The sequence below is a fragment of the Stegodyphus dumicola genome, chromosome 2 (genome assembly GCF_044657685.1).
Source record: "Stegodyphus dumicola isolate Sdum_Otavi_A_Nest chromosome 2, ASM4465768v1".
Lineage (NCBI taxonomy): Eukaryota > Metazoa > Arthropoda > Arachnida > Araneae > Eresidae > Stegodyphus > Stegodyphus dumicola.
This window is the reverse complement of record NC_140769.1, coordinates 190,200,576-190,218,345: the sequence shown is the minus strand read 5'-3', so window position 1 is coordinate 190,218,345 and position 17,770 is coordinate 190,200,576. Positions and strand designations below refer to the sequence as shown.

Genomic DNA, 17,770 nt, shown 5'->3' with positions numbered 1-17,770 from the left:
TATTTTGTAAAACTTTAACAAATTTTTTATTAACAAACTCAAGGATTTCAAAGCGAACAATGGCAACGTTGTACAGAAAAAAAGAGTTTTATCTCCAATAAGTGAGTGTCTATATCGGAAATTCTAAAGATATGCTCATTTTAAAACTATTTTGCAATATTGCTGTTGAACTGAATTTTATGGTTTAAGTGCGTAAAACATGATATTTAATAAATAAATGTAACACACAAAATGTTAAAAAAGCCCCTTTGGACGTAATTTAAAACCTAAAACATTTCAGATTCCCCCCCTTTTTTTTAAATAGTTTTCTCTCTAAAACACTAAATGGTATATATATATAAAAAAAGGTTTCTTTGGGGATGTGAATAGTATGATTTATGTTTATTAATAAATGTAATATATTTGTTTGAGAGTGTAAATGTAGGAAAATATTTAAGTAAATATTGGTGCTGTTGCAAAAGCTATATTTAACACACTGACTCTCACAGCACTTTTTGGATTCCGGTCTGAAAAGCCAAATCGATTAAATCATATTATATTATTAAAACAAGGTTGCCACTAAAACAGGAGAATGAAATTCCCTGACTTTTCCAGTTTTTCCAGGCGTGTTTCAAGAAAATTCCAGGCTATCAGCATAGTGCACGTTGGTTTAGCTGAACACAAATTAATTATGGTACCACTTGAAAACACAAAAATTTGCCAGTTACATATGACTTTATATACCCCCAAATAGGGGTTGTTTCCTCCTCTGAGGACTGAGATTAGAATCTGCCCAATCAAGACTTAAAAATGTCTTTACTGCAGACATTTTGCAGCTAAAGGAAGAAAGAAGTCTATTTAATGATGTTTTAAAACAAACTCAAATATTTTATATTTATTTAGCATGCATATATAAGTAAGAAACTTTGCACTAAATTTCGTGATGGTACATCATATTACTGCTAGAATTAGCTTCACAAGTATGCCAGAGAAAATTGCCTGAATTTTGAAAGTATTACTAACTAATAATAAATAAATTTAGAAGTAAGAAGTTACATACGAATAACATTAATATAAAGTTCATTACGTAAGGATTAAAAACTGAATGACAAAATTTGATGATATTTTGGTGAATATATATAGTAAATGGTTAGCCCAAATGATTTATTTATTTTTATTATTTATTTTACTTCAAAATGACAAATTAGGCATTTAAGACAGAAGAAAAATGTTTAAAAGATTTTGTTTTATATGAGAATGGGAAGAATTTACTTTCGTTCAACATGCACTGCACATACGAATCTTCGGATTTTCGAGGTTACTGGAAACCAAAGATGCTGAAAACTTGCTTTGTCTTTATAAAAGACAATCTGATTGGCTCTGAGAAAACCGGCTCCATGCCAGCTTTCCAAATGACATTCACCTGATACACGCCTCGCCAAGAAAGAGATCACTTCCGACGTTGGTGCAAAAATTGCTTTTTTGGGGATTGCAGTATGAAATTCCCTGACTTTTCCAGATTTTGACTAAAATATTTAAATTCCCTGATTTTCCCGACTTTTTTAGTCAATTTTCGAATTCCCTGACTTTTCCCGGTTTTTCAGTAGTGTGACAACCCTGTTAAAAATACTAATTATGATTCATTAAAAAGTTTACAGGTTTTTTTTGGGGGGGTAGAAAAAAGGGTCATGCTCTTTGCAGAAGCCACAACAAGTTGATTCGTACAGACATGCTTCGACTTGTCACTTCGGTATAGCTAAAACAAGCGCTAAGTGAGTAACTCGTAGTGGTGCAAAAGCGTCAAGTCACGAAACTATGAGATAACTTGTATTCGGCATCCTGAAGAAGAGCACTAACACGAGTTATCTTGTATTGGGCAGTCAACGTGTTAAAATAAATAAAATGCATATTTAACAAATTTGGTCTGTTTAATGAAGAATTTTTGAATTTTATTAATCTAGGATAATCAAGTTTTTGATAATATTCAAGAAGAAATGTTAATAGCAAAAATAAATAGAAATATTCTTGATCTACCATATGAATGCTTCGATTTTGTTAATATTTTAAATTATGTTTTGAAAATTTTTTATCTGTTTTATTTTTTTTATCTTAATTAGGTTTATTTAATTTATTTTTAATCAAACTGAATTCGGCAATATTTCAGTTAACTTTGTTTTAAGAATAGTGTGTATAAATACTGTAAGTAATATAAATAGAATCTATGAATACAATTATTATTATAATTAATTTCTTATAAGAAAACATAGGCTTTCTGCTTCATAGTATTTCCATAGAATTATAGTCTACTTAACGAATGCACATTTGATATTCATTCTTTTCATAATAAACTATGGAGAGTCCCGATTTTAAATGCTACTTCTGCACTAAATAAAATACCTCCACACTGAAGAAATAATCATTTACTAGCAGAAATAATAATTGGCTTTGTAGATGACTTGGCATACTTCTCAAACCAAAACATTCCACATAAAAACATCGTTGATTTTACATTTACATCCTTATAACCAACAGGCGAAACAGCATTTATTATTTTTCACTTTTATTACTGACATGACTACCAACACACAGCAGCTTGAGAAATGACACAGTAGTGACGTCTAAAGAATTGTGTTTTAAAATATTAGTAATTAAATACCAGAGCATGGTAAAAAAATGTCAATGATAATCATAAGCTAAAAGAATTATATTTAGTGGTGCCTGAATTCAGAATAACTGATTTGTGATTCATATAAGCTCAGGACAAATGGTAGAGCTGGTATAAATGCACTGAATGGCAGAATTCAGGGAAGAGAGGAAGGAAAACACACAGAAGAAAAGAAAATCTGAAAGCTTTCAGATTTCAAATTACGTCCAAAAGGGCCTTTTTTAAACATTTTGTTTGTTGCCTTTATATATTAAATATCGTGCTCTTTGCACTTAGACCATAAAATTCAGTTCCACAGCAATATCACAAAACAGTTTTAAATTCAGCATATCCTTTAGAATTTCCGATACAGAGTTTCGCGCACCGAAGATAAAACTGTTTTTTTCTATACAACGTTGTTATTACTTGCTTTGAAATCCTTGAGTTTGTTAATCAAAAATTCGTTAAAGTTTTACAAAATAGGAAATCGATAACAAAACAAATTTCAAATTTGGGCTTCCAGATGCCCATATTCAGTGGAAGATTATTCAAAATTTGATGGCTGTAGGTACTGTTGTTTTATCACAATGTGAGAGGCATATATACATTTATGCAGATTCTTCATTACTTAATGTCTTCAAATATAATAAATGGTCATAATATTTGGTAGCAACAGTTTGAAAAGTGAAACAGACATTCAAATTGATTTGATGCAAAATCGCAAGATGAAAACAATAGTCCCTCAGGGACAAAGCCCCTTTAAACAAAAAATATTTTAGAAGAGAACTGAGAGACAAAATTAAGGGATGACAAATCTTTAGAATTTAAGGAAGGCAATGGGAAACAAAATTTAGGGGTGGCAGAATTTTTAAAATCTAGGCCTTGCAGAGACTGCATCAGGCTGCAAAATATCTACCACCGGCATTGGATAAACCTTAAATACATGTGGCAATATATTTATTCAAGACTCGGATAAGTCTTAATCATGTGCGAGAAATAAGCAGAAGTATAATAAAAAACTGATATAATTCAGGCTTAACTCAGGCAATGTGAAATAGAGGCAATATAAAATTTAGCATAACAACATGTCTTTACTTGCCAGTCTCAAGATACTTCACTAATAGGGCATAGCGGATGTTTGCTAATCTTTATGATAACAGCCGCAAATTCAAAGGTATTCAGATATCACTAACAAAAAGCAAAATTTTCCAATTAATGGAATTTGTGAAGAAATGTGGAGACATGGTAATAAATGAAGATGATGTAATAGAAGTTTTTCATTGCAATGACAATGCCCAAATCATAAATCAACTAACAGACGAAATCTATAGTATGGTTCTAAATCCAAAAACATCACTACTGATAGAGAGGAAAGTGACAGGTTCTAGAGAACAAAAAAATTTCGATTGACAATTTAGTGGGAATTCTCGACATGGCTATTCAGATGCATATAAGAAACGTGCAAATGTGATAAATTCCAAGACACAGAAAACTTCCGACATATTTATTTAAACAAATTCAATGAATTGAAACTCCAGCTCCAAGGCAATAACCTGAATGAAATAAAAAGCATAAATCTAATTTATACATTTGTAATAAAGTTCAGGTTCATAAAAGAAATTACTCTTAGACTTGCAACAATTTCTGGTATGCCTTTGGTTTTGGTCAAGAAACTTTGCAGGTAAAATTTAGCCCTCTTTTTTTTTTTTTTTTTTTAACATTTGCCAACAGTAGAAACAATGATGAGACTGTACTTGAATAGTGCATATGTCTAAAAGCTTAATTACTGGACTTCAAGAGCTATTTTTTAGATATATATATATATATTTTTTTAAATGCTGGCCAGTTGGCTTTTGGATACATTTTCCTGTGCAGTCCTTTTCTTTTAGTAAAAGAATTTATTCAATTAGACAAATAATTGAAGAGTTGAAATTTTAGTTTAGATCTGGATCCCAAAACTTCTGATAGCAGAAACAGATATCAGAATTTTATCCTGGTTTATAAAACATTCTACAGAAATTTCTCATAGCCTTCCCTTTGTCTTATTTAGTGGAATATGGGTTCAGTACAAACTCTAATAACTAAAAGAAAAAACAGTTGCCTATTGCTAATCATGGAGGGTCTAGGACGTTTCACTGTCACCATTTCGCCGTCAGGTTAATTCGCTGTCAAGACATATTTTTCTTCACATGACTATCATATCTCATGATTATCTTCAAAGATATCATTACTGGTGATGAAATGTTCACAAATTCATCAAAATGACTATCATATCTCGCGGTATTATACTTGTATTAAACTTATTTAGTTTAATAATTGTGTTTACCTTTTGTATACATAATAAAGGCTGCATATAATATATAGAGTTCTTTACAAATATGAGATATAAAAAAATTGCACACACTTGTTTACAAATATAAGATAGAAAGAAAGTACACATAGTTAGTTAGAAAGTTATGTCAGTATCACAGAGAACTGAGGCTAAACCTCTGATATAACAGAAGTTATACTATTGATTTCAAAATTATGCAGGTAAAATTTTTCCACGATTTGTCAAAATTTCTTGAAACTTTAATTGGTAATTAGAAATCACTACTGCAAGCAAAAAATTCCCATTTTTATGTTAATCTGAATTAAAAACTATTTTGGAATCTTGTCAGAACATTACTCTCTTAAAGTAAATCTGTCATGTGTAACGATGTATTTGTATAAAATTGTATACAAAAACACTGTATATATTATTCAAAAGCTTTTAATAGAAGGAAGCTGCTGAACAGTACATGTTAACAAACTATATGTTTCTTTAAATGACAAAAATTTAGGAAGTTGTTTTATGCGATTTGTTTAAAGTAGTTGCAAGAAATTGCAAAAGGTTTTTCCTTTTAAAATTTAAGACAGCCAGAGGTATACAATAGAAAAACAAAATTATTAAATTAAATAAACTTTACAATATAATGTGGCAAGATATAACATAGGCATACAAAGAAAAATATCTCTTAAATATATAATAGGTAAACAGAATTATTAAACTAAATCAACTTAATATAATATGTCAAGATATAATACAGTCATGTAAAGAAAAATATGTATTGACGGTGAAACATCCCGAATAGTCCCATTCCCATCATAGAGATTTAATAAAGTAGAACTAAATATTAATAGATTGATAGAAGCTCACCAGGCTTTTATTTTGCTGCTAGTTTAAATTGTATTCCCATCCTAAACATGCCTATATTACTACAAAAAAGAAGATCCAAAAGTCAATACATTATGTAATTTTTTTAAATTTAACTACTTTTAATTATTTTTAAAAATTTAATTACTTAACAGTAGTTAGTGTTAACATATAGTGTTAACATATATTTGAAATATGTGTTAACACGATTAGAACAGAAATGCATAAAATTAGGGAATAGATTCAGAGATTTTATTGTGCAGTTTTTCAGTTACATTGCATGTGCTTCATTCATTAAAAAATACAAATTTCAAAATATTCATCAATGAATATTGAAGGTGGAAACTATTACAATTAAATACTACCTGAAGATAAGAAGCTAAAATGTATGGATAGGGGATAAAAAGCAATTCTTTAGAGACATTTGATGCATGCCTCTGAATACCATCTTTTAAACCTACCAGAGATACTCAATGATTTCTATATACCCATTACTTAAGTTGCTTTATAGCCAGAAATCAAAGCATGGATTTCAGGTCTTTAAGCTGGATAGTAATTTATTCTATAAATAAAAGCTTATTATTCCATTCTCTCCTAAAAGTCATGGTAATTGTTGTCAACTTAAGAGCTATACAAGAATTCCAAAGTACGGCACCAACTATTGGATGTAACTAAAATATGACAAAAATATAAAATTCCCCCATCCACCCAAAAAAACTTTGCACAAACATCATTATTATATCTTGAATATTAACCAGAATGATTTTTAAATGTTTACTATACATATAATAACTGGGCAAAAGTCTTCTCAACCAGTATTTCATTTTGATATGACATGGGAAAAGCAAAAAAGATTTATCCAACTTCAAACAGGCAATATCATAATTGCAAAAGAAAGAGATCAAGGCTAGTATGCAAACAAAGTTATATTCTTTCAAGGCAAAACTTTCTCTTTCTGACACTTGAGACAGCCATATATCTATCAGATTTATGTATCAAGGAAGTTGTATCAAGGATGTCATCACGCTACTTCTCCATAAGTCAGGAAAACCTAACCTTGCAGCATAGTAACCTTGATACAGATAATAAGAATATCTCAACAATAGCAATGCTAGTTGCCTGATCATTATCATATCCAAAAGTTTGCACTGATGAAAAGTGAATGACACTTTGAGTTAGATTTGACAAAACATGAGTTAATCGAAACTTACTGATGCCAGAAGTCAGTTTTGTCTGCAAGCATATCTGGGACATTGTGGTTGATAGTGCCCAAAATCTGAATTCTGGTAATGGCTTAGATGTGCCCAAATGTACAGATGACTGAAGAAAGGCAACATTATCAAATGAACCCATTCTTTTGTTACAGAAGATGAATGGGTCAACTTGTGCTAAATTCTGACAGTATACACATATCTGAACATCATGACTGATCAAGTACATATCTTTACACGTAAACATGTTCAAGCACTTATATTTTTTTGGTTTATCATAAAAATTGCTGGAGATCCCACCAAATTTGTGCCAAGCATTCTGGTAGAAGTTCAAAGAAACAAATACAGTCAAAAGTCGTTAATCCGGACCTTAAAGCTACAAACTTTCTGTGCATGCATCAACGCATAATGCGTTCCCGCATGCGCATAATACGTCTACGCATGCGCATTTATTGTATAACGGACGGTATAAGCTAAGCTAAAATTATCTATTTCAGTTAATGTTGCAGATTATGTTGTTCTTTAATCTTCGAATTGGATCCGGCTTATTATTTTTTGCAGAGTGTTAGAGGAATTTTATAAAAATAAGCTTGAACTTTCGATTATGTCAAATAGAATTTCCGATTCTGGAGCTGCCAAAGGATCTATCTACAAAACGAAAGCATGTTTCGATGTCCATCAAACAAAAAGTGGAATACGTAAACGCTGCAAAAAATGGATAAAGGCAAATCCTTTGTTTCTCTAACCATTCCGAAATCTGTTTATCAATTTCACGGATCTCTGCGGCGTTGGGGGGGACGTCACGGTGCGCAATGAATTGGAAGTTGATCCGTCAGCACTATCCTCATCTTCTTGTAACTCGGTATACAATTCTTTATTATTTAAGGTAAGTTTTTTGTTATTTTCTTTGATAGTCTAATTGTCATCCTAATAAATGAAAATTTATAAAAACAAAGACTAAAAAGAAATATATAAATTTAGCTGTTAAAACACTTTCCCATAATATAATATGGAAATCTAAAACGCTACATCACTCAGCACTTTGAATGGGAAAATGTCATCTTCTATTTTGGCTCATATACTACTCTGTTAAGAAATTATTAAAAATACTGAAATAAAGCTTGCTTTTATTTTTAGCTACAGAAGATTTATGACTATATTTTCCTTTAACACATGCTTTGACTACTTAAAATTGAAACAGCAAAATAATGCTGGATATTATTTTTTTATAAAAATTTGCCCATATCCTATTTAATCATCAATTTTATGTTGCTAATTACAATGTACTTAATGTTATTAACATATGCAACTACAGTCAAAAGTTGTTAATTCGGACACCCATAATCCGGACCTCAAAGCTACAAACTTTCTGTGCATATGTCGCATTGAATGAATCTTATGTGCATGCGTTTATGCATGCGCGTTTAATGTATAACTCATGGTATAAGCTAAGCTAAAATTATCTAATTCAGTTAATGTTGCAGATTGCGTTGTTCCTTAATCTTCGAATTGGATCCGGCTTATTATTTTTTGCAGACTGTTAGAGCAATTTTATAAAAGTAAGCTTGAACTTTTGATTATGTCAAATAGAATTTCTGATATATATTTACTAATATGTAAAGGATCTACAAAGCGAAAGTATGTTTCGAAGTCCATTAAACAGAAAGTGGAATTGCGGCAAAAAATGGATAAAGGCATATCCTTTGATTATCTAATCATTCTGAAATATGTTTATCAATTTCACGCTGCTCTGCGAGGGGAGGGAAACGAGCAGATGTTTTTATTTTATTTGGCTTATAATTATTTACTAAATGTAGTATTTCATCTCAATGTACTCCGTCTTTTATATGATTTAAATCAAGTTCCTTGTCATTATAATTCGCTTCCGATAGTGAAGAAAGTGACGCAGAGGTTATTAAAAACGAAAAAATTTCGATTGACAAATTAGTCGGTATTCTCGACTCAGCAATTATAGGACTTGAACAGCGGAACTTTGTAACTAAACATGAAATTATGTCTGTTTAATAGAATTAAAGAGAAAGTATTATCACATGAAACGAAGCAACTTAAACAACTTACATTGAAAGAAATGTTTAATAAAGTAAACAAATAAATATTAAGCTTTTTCTTTTTGTAAATTTTGATACCCTTTAAATCATAATTGTTCTTTATTTCATAAATTACGGTTTCATATTTTTAATTTTTTAATTTCTGCATGCCATTGTACCAGATTTAAACTGATGATCTATAATCTGGAATCGCCAAAGTCCCGACGAGTCCGGATTAACGACTTTTGACTGTATCTACATTAGATATATTAGATTGAGTCCAATCAGACTATGAAATTATTTTTCCTTTTAATACCAAAAACATCTGCATTTTTATCAAGGGAGAGGGAAGAAAAGAAAAAGACAGTAATGCAAGGATAAAAAAATTCGAAAATAAGGGATAGGCTAATTATAAAATCCAAAACTTGAACTTAAGAATTCCTTTTTAAGAAACAGTTGCAATTTTCAATACAAAAAATAAATAAAAATTGCCCAATTATTTAACCTAATACCAAAGCATATAACTGAGAGTCAACTGTTGCCATGGCAATGCCGTTTTGGTAACAAAATTCAAACTTTAAATTATAGCTTTAAATTTATGAACTCATAATTCATGAACTTCTACTCTATAAATTAATTTTAGAAAAAAAAAAAAAAATACTTCATTAAATGTGTAATTCTTACATAATTAAGCTAAAAACATATTTTCGAACTAAGAGAACTTTTGAAATGTACCTTTTAATAAAGCTGAAGCCCACAGCTGTACATGTACGTCTGGTATTTTGCTGGCTAACTGCATAGCTGGAGTTACCATATTCATACTTTCCTGAAAAATAATACAAATATGCACATGTAATTACATACATACATACATACATACTGCACAACAATAGAATTAAAACAAAATCATATTATCTATTCTGCAAAAATTTATTATAAATGTCTAAATAAAACTTTTTCTTAACCAAAAGATTGAAAAAATTAACAAAAGATGTGTATTCTTTCAAAGTGCAATTGTTCTAAAGAGAAAAAGTGGAGTTCAGAAGCATAAAGGTAAAAATTCTAAGAAATTTTAAATGCATATATTGAAAAATTAGATTGGTACAAATAAAATGATTATACGGTTTTTTCTCCCTTCTTTCTGCATGCCTTCGTGGTGTAATGGTACAACACTCGGTGTGTATTTCAGAGGTTCAGGTTCGAGTCCTGGTGAAAATACTGCTCATTCTTCAAGTCTCCTTCTTCAAAAAAGCCTAATGACTCTACATGCTCACTGTCCCTTACACTACTGTGTTCAAAGAGCCAGATGTTGTTCATTACATTAAAATAAGTTGCCAACAATAAGTTGCCTCAATTCATATGTTATCCATATGAATGACAGTATAAGACACATTATCTGTATGAATGACAGTATAAAAGAAATATTTTCGCTTAGACCAAGTAACACAAGAAGAAGGAGAAGATCTAGACTTCGATGGATAGATGCTGTAGAGGAGGATTGTTTAGTCCTTAAAACTAAGAATTGGAGGAGTTTGTCTGCTTGTAGAGGTAATTGGAAAAGAGTAGAGGTTGTTCAGAAGGCCTTCGCCTACTCTGGGCTGTTGTGCTAAGGATGATGATGATAAATAAATGCAAGAGAAAATTCTAAAAAGTATACCTAGAGATAAAAATTCCTAATTTTTTTCCTCCAAGCTAAGATATGATGGGGGAAAGTCAAAAATTAACAATCATTTTTTACATTCTTTCACTAAATTTGCACAATTCTTATAGATGCTATGATGTGGCAATCTGTCTTAAAATAGATCACATGCTATTGAATAATGAACACACATTTCATTGCTTTCCTCAGATGCATCAATACTGAAGTAAATCATTGGGTGGCTAGGCACTTTAATTCTCTATGTAACATATTGTCTAAATGCAGAAGATTAATACTGCCTGGTAGAGATAGAAACTAGGTCAGCACCTTTGTAGTACCACAGCTGAACCTAGCTAACTGTTAAGCTTCTGCCCCAATTATTTTGAGGGAGAATGCACCCCCAGGGAGGAGGGTCCGAGTGTCTCCTACCCTTTTTCCTTACCATTCACGTCTTGAGATGACTTATGGCTTGTTGGATATTTTGAACGTCCTTTGCCGTGCAGATACTATGCACTTCCAAGACATTTCCAGGATTTGAACCAAACATCCAAGACTTTTCTGGGATTTGAACCTAGGCCCATCAACATGGCAGTCAGCAACACTAACCACCATATTGGCTGGGTGGCATGAATAAATTAATACTGCAGAAAAGAAAAACACAGTTTACCATACAGTTTTTTCATGAGCTGATCTAAAAAGTCATGCCATGCATTTGTAAAACTTTCAGAAGGAGATTTAAATGAAAAAACACAGATTGTTAAATTACTCAACAAAGAAAAAATGCAAACACTAAATCTGGCCCCCCAGAGAAAAAATAAATAAATAAATAAAGATAATATTGTTGTTGTTCTACATGTACAAACTGTATTCCTGCATGAGGATCTTTGTTACAACTAAAAGCCAAAGAAAATGGCGATAAAGAGAAAAATTATGCAAAAGCATTTTTCTTATATCCTAAGTGTATATGATTTTTATGGTTAGAATGTTTTCTCCAGTTAACACTTTACGTGCTGTGCATTTATCGAAGTGCTGTTACGCTGCCGCCAGTTCACGCAGGTTTTATTGCTCGCCAACGGTGATATTTACACAATTTTTCAAAACATAAGTAGTTGGTATATAATTATTATTAAAGAAAGCACTAAAATAACTGTTACACTATTTTTATTCCATTTTATTCCAATTATATTTTTTAATTAGTACTAAAATGTTTTATTTAAAAAATTTAACTCCTAGGATCCATAGTTCTTTTTAGTGTGATAATTCTGAAAACACTTTCCAACATGCAGAGATACGTTGCAGGAAGAACACATGTATGCAGCGGAACTTCTTTTCTTGGCGGCAGTGTGGATCAAACCTCGGCAATCTTTTATCACATTGAGCAGCCGATCTTGATTGTTGCTATTCTTCATTCCTATTAATACATGCTAGTGCAAGGTTTAGTAAAAATTGTTTGAATCTAATAGGATTTTCAGAATTTTTTATGTATATCTGGAACGCGTTGAGTAACGCACAGTTTATGAGATAAAAAACTGTTTTTTTTTTTTTTCCATTTTTTGGTTTTGCGAAGTATGGAATAACACGATAGGTATTGATCAGTGCGATCAACACCTTACATAATACAACACCACACATAAATTTATTATACTCTTGTATGCAAATTGGTTTAATGCACTTCTTTTTGGTTCTTTTACTCACACATTCAACCATGTCTGCTGAATGTATCGTAGAAATCATCATTATCTATTTTTTTGGCTGAACTCCATTTTTGTACCATGATTTTCCCTTTTCTATGAAATTCCATTGACTTATTTTTCAATGTAGCAGATTTTAAACAATTTGGCACTCCTCTGTTTACTCTAATTGTGCCACAGATGTTTGTTTTATGCTTTAGTAACTCCTCTGCAACCTTTACACTATTGTAATAGTTGTCCACATATACATCGTGGCATAAATTTAAATATGGGCAATAGTACGGACAATATTGTTGCAATTAGCAAATTTCCTTGCGGTCAATATATTTCTAAATTGCATATATAACCAGATGTTGCCTCACACAACATACGGACTAAAATTCCATATTTTATAATTTTCGCAGGATTATATGTACGAAAAGATAGCCTGCCCCTCCATGGAATCCTTCATCCAGCGATAATTCTTTCTCGGGTTTATAAATGTTTTGAAACTTTTCTACCAGGTACGAGTAAACTGGTTTTATTTTATCAAGCCTTTCTTGGCAATGCTCATTATTACTAAAGTGTCAATACTTCCATAACTGCCGAAATCGGTTCCTTGGCATAGTATTCCCAAAAATAGGTGTATGTAATCCAGGGTGAGTAGACCAATAATCATCTTGTTCTGGTTTTCTTACTATTCCCATTAGGATAACAAGCCCCAAGTTTTTTCATTTCTAGAACATTTGTATCAATCCAAGCTTTATTCTTTGTTGATGCATTGTTGTTATCATTATTCTGCTGATTATGATATAAGTTTGTTTGTGTGGCAAACAAATTAAATAAATCGTCCCCAATGAACAATTCTACAGTTGATAATATATCTGGTGTGTATGGTACCTGTAACTCAAACCGTTCCAGGCAAGCATGAAAGTTAGGTTTAAAATCAACTTATGACCAATCATTTGCCACAGAATTCTCTTCATCACTTTCAGATTCACTAATTATTGGTCTTCCCTTATTTTTTAATTGTCTCACAATTATACTGCTCCCACTGTCCAAATCATTTTCACTATCAGAGCAATTTCCTCTTCTGCTAACAGATCAGCATATATTTCCTCATCAAAGAGCATTTTGAAGGATATTTTTAAATCTAACGTAAGTTTCCGATAATTGAAGGCAGCAAAAGACAGTCTCAAACTAACAAAACAAGCGTCCACGAAAAAAAAATTTCAATAATAGACAGTCTGGTGAATTCGAAGAGGAAAACAGTTGAAACCAATGTTTCCTGATCTACAAATGTTTTGCTATAGTATGTCTATCTATACAAACGTCGATGTGAAGCATTGTCGGTGGCGAAAATAAGTCACGCGTACGTGACAGTGGATGATAACTGTTGGCGAGCAAAAGGACAGCAGCCGATAACCGTGGGCAAGCAAAAGTCACGCCAGCGTGACAGCAGCCCACAAAGTGTTAAAACTTTCAGAAATTCTGGAAAAAATTATGAAAAATCAAAATATATGTTTCACTTAAAGATATCTATAAAGATTGTTAGACCTGATTTTTATACACTTTAAAGTTTAGTACAAAATAACTTTTAAGTGTACAGGAAATTGAACAAGATCAAAAGGTTTGTGCAATACAACCCAGGTTCACCACAGCAAGGTCTGATTGTATTTACAGTCAAAAGTCTTTAATCTGGACTCGTCGGGACTTCGACAATTCCGGATTATCGATTTTTCCGGATTATAGATCATCAGTTTAAATCTGGTAAGATGGCATGCAGAAATTATAAAATTAAAAATATGAAACCGTAATTTATAAAATAATGAGCAATTATGATCTAAAGGGTATTAAAATTTACAAAAAAAGAAGCTTTATATTTATTTGTTTACTTTATTAAACATTTCTTTCAACGCGTGCATGCATAAAGCATACCTTACGCATAGCCGAAATTAGAAAATTGCAACCAGAAAACTATTTGATTTGTATTCATGATATTTATAATGACGAGGAATTTGATTTAAATCATATCAAAGACGGAGTACATCGAGATTAAATACTATATTTAGTGAGGAATTATAAGCCGAATAAAATAAAAACATCTGCCCTGAAGACAAGGATAGTGCTGACAGATCAACTTCCAGTTCATTGCGTGCCGCGACTTCTTGAAGAATGGACGAAACTGGAAAAATAAAAAACTCTGCGTGGCTAGTGGCACGGCTATGCAGTAGAAGAAAGCAGATTAGAAGAAAGAAGGGGATTTGTGATGCAATTACCTTTAATACCATTTCAAATCACATGACAGATTAATGTCCAGATATTGGGTTTACATTTCATCGATACCTGCACAGCAGAGATTAAATTAGGCCTCTTTTTAAGAATTGCAGGGAGTTTAGTTAGAAAAATTATTGCTTTGTTATTTTTAGAATGAGGAGGAAGCTAAATGGCTATTATTAATTTGTTATTTGAAAGATAAGATATGTTACATTTTACATATCCCCCCTTCAAGAAGAAAACGGCTAGGTGAGAGAAGGTGTTTTTGGAGAGAAAGTGCTAGAGCATTAGCAAATGAAGAGAAATAATTTGAAAAATACAAATCCTGAAATTTTGAACAAAATAATTATTTATATAATTGCAAAATATAAACTTTGGTAATATTTTAGAGTCATATTAAAATTATTTTCAGTCTAAATGCCTTTGTGTTTTAGAGTCCACATAATTAGATTTTTTCAGGAAAGGCTTTACACAGAATATCACAGGTGTAAAAATTTTGCACACACATTATGTATTTTGAATAATCACAACAAATTTCAAAATGTTCAAAACATAACTAATTTTCATTATTATGACTTATATTTTAACATCATAAATTTTATAACAGTGTTACTAAAACTATGGTTTTTACTGTTATTGTTACATTTCTAATTTATTTTACACAAAACTAGAAGACCACACAGCTCTCTCTAATACACAATTTCCATCTGTTGGGCAAATCCACTTAAAACTGACTGATGTATGTCATCAGTGGTTAAAGGCTGTTTTGGCAGTTCCTTATAAAGGTTTCCGCTCCTTGTTTAAACGCAAGTGGATTTTTTGAACTGCACTACACATTCCGTTTATATTTAAAAAAAAAAAAAAAAAAAAAAACACTCCATTTTTATATAAAAAAATAATTATATGAAAAAAATTATAAGGTGGGAGCCTTCAAAGTTTACACTGCATAAGGAGGGTAAAAGAAACAAATAACAGAGGTAAAAAGAGGGCTTCTGTTTTGAAACAGCCCTTTCTCAAAGACATGAAATTTCAAAGCGGCAGACATGAAAACTGTGCAATGCCCTTGCCGGGACTAGAAACTCGGACTTCTCAAATACACACTGAGCGTGCTTACCATTACATCATGAAGGCATGCTAAGAAGGCAAGAAAATTACCTTATATACTTTCCCTTTTAAAGGGCGACTGGAGATTAGGGGACCCAATCGCCAAATCCTGGTTTTGGAGAATCATCATCCACCACCTTTTTTAGTTTGGACACCACTGAGGAGACATTAGGCTATTTTAAAGCAGGAGACATGAAAAATATGCAATGACCTCGTTGGGACTCGGACCTCTCGAATACGTGCCATTACACGGCGAGCGTGCTTACCGTTACACCACGAACCCATGGTAAGAAGGTAGAAGAAATATCTTATACTGCAATTAATATTTTCTTTCTTTTAAATTTTTAGTTTGTTATATTCATCATAAACTATACTCAGTATTCTAAACATTACATATTTTTTACATTATATTCAAAACACAATTAATTCTCTATCCATTTTTCTATAAGAGATTTTCAAAATTAACTATATAGAACAAATGAATCAAAATTAAAATTTAAACTAAGAATAACCCTTTAATTCTCCTTCTCTGTTCTAAAAATCATAATAACTTCTCCGGATTGTGTCATTTCTAGATCATTCCATCTTACATGGCCTGTGCAATGCTGATGACGTAACCCTGGGAACTGTAACCTTTGTAAACCAAAACCTTTTTCTAAACAGGCTGCCAGATTGGGTAAATGTGCAGTTAGCCTGCAGTTCTGTTTCCGCTTGGACAGTGTTTCATTTCGCTTGTGCTTGGTCGTTATGCAAACAACACCATTATTAAAAATGTGATGCTATATATAAAATTGTGGCCTGCATGTTGCTTATGATCATGTGTGATGAAAAATATGTTTCCGATAATTAATTCGTGATTAGCAATAAAGATTATGTTTAATTGGTGTACCAGTCTCCCCTTCAAGTGTCATCTTTCTAATTATGCAGCAGTCTGTCCAAGTTTATATCACACACATATATATAATTGAATAAATAACAAAATAGAAAGCAGTTCAAAACCTAATCCAACTGTGCACTGAATTTACAATTTTTTTTTTACAAAATTTAATTTTCAAAATTTTTTACACTGCTTACTTTAGTCTGTTGGAGTTGAACTGATAAAGAAAGAGATTACTTTGATTGTTTATCTGAGATTATTTTCAACTTTAATTTGGGTCTCTATTGGTTCAGAAATAGGCTGTTTTATTTACTTCTTTTCACTGTACCAAACCCCAATGATGATGATGATGCAGTGAAAAATGTAAATTTCTTATTTCGTTTTTAGTTTTGACATTTTTTCTTGCAGTTTGCCACTATGCTTCTGGTTTCTGCACATGGTTTATTCTGAATTGAATATAGGATGAATTTTAAACATTTATTTTAATTTATTTTGCATTATATATATATTTATACATGTGTGTGTGTGAAGATTTAGTTGTGGATGGGAGAAAAGATTAAAGAAGGTACAATTAACTCTATAGTCATTACCAGAGTGGTGATAGATGCAGCAGACATGTAGACTGCATCATAACTAGATGGAATTTGGAAAACCACAACATAGCTTTATTTCTTGGTGACTAATCTATTAAGACATATCTTCTATGGGTGATGTAAGTACCCCACAATTTTACATAAAACTCATTATACTTTTAGATGAAAGCTGTAGAACAGCGAAAAGATGCTAGTTAGATGATGGAAGGCAGAGACAAAAGGCTGCATATTGAGAAGCTGGGGTATTTCTAAGTTTGGCTTCTTTGTTTCAGTTTCAATGGTGATTGAGTAAAAGCTCACACTATTGTGGACAATTAATGACGCAAATGATGCAATACAGATTCTTTGAAGGGGGTATACTTAAATTAAATCAGGAATTAAAAGGGCTTTTGCCAAATTTAGCTAGTAATTGTCTTTCAATATCTTACATATATACATTGACAGATCTGCAATGTGGCTAGGTAATCTTAAAAAACTTCAGGTTCTAGATATTTGAAGTAAAGAAGAAATATTCCAAGCTACAAAAGTAACATTTGAAAGAAAAAAGGCTCAA

General features: G+C 31.6%; 1 protein-coding gene across 1 annotated transcript in view; it reads right to left on the bottom strand.

Annotated features, from left to right (window-relative positions):
• Mau2 (Mau2 sister chromatid cohesion factor) overlaps positions 1–17,770 on the bottom strand; it is a 142,105-nt gene that overhangs the window by 27,910 nt on the left and 96,425 nt on the right. Inside the window, exon 16 of the mRNA XM_035361589.2 lies at positions 9,793–9,883. Within this exon, the coding sequence (XP_035217480.1) occupies positions 9,793–9,883 (91 nt within the window). The remainder of the gene's footprint in view (positions 1–9,792; positions 9,884–17,770) is intronic.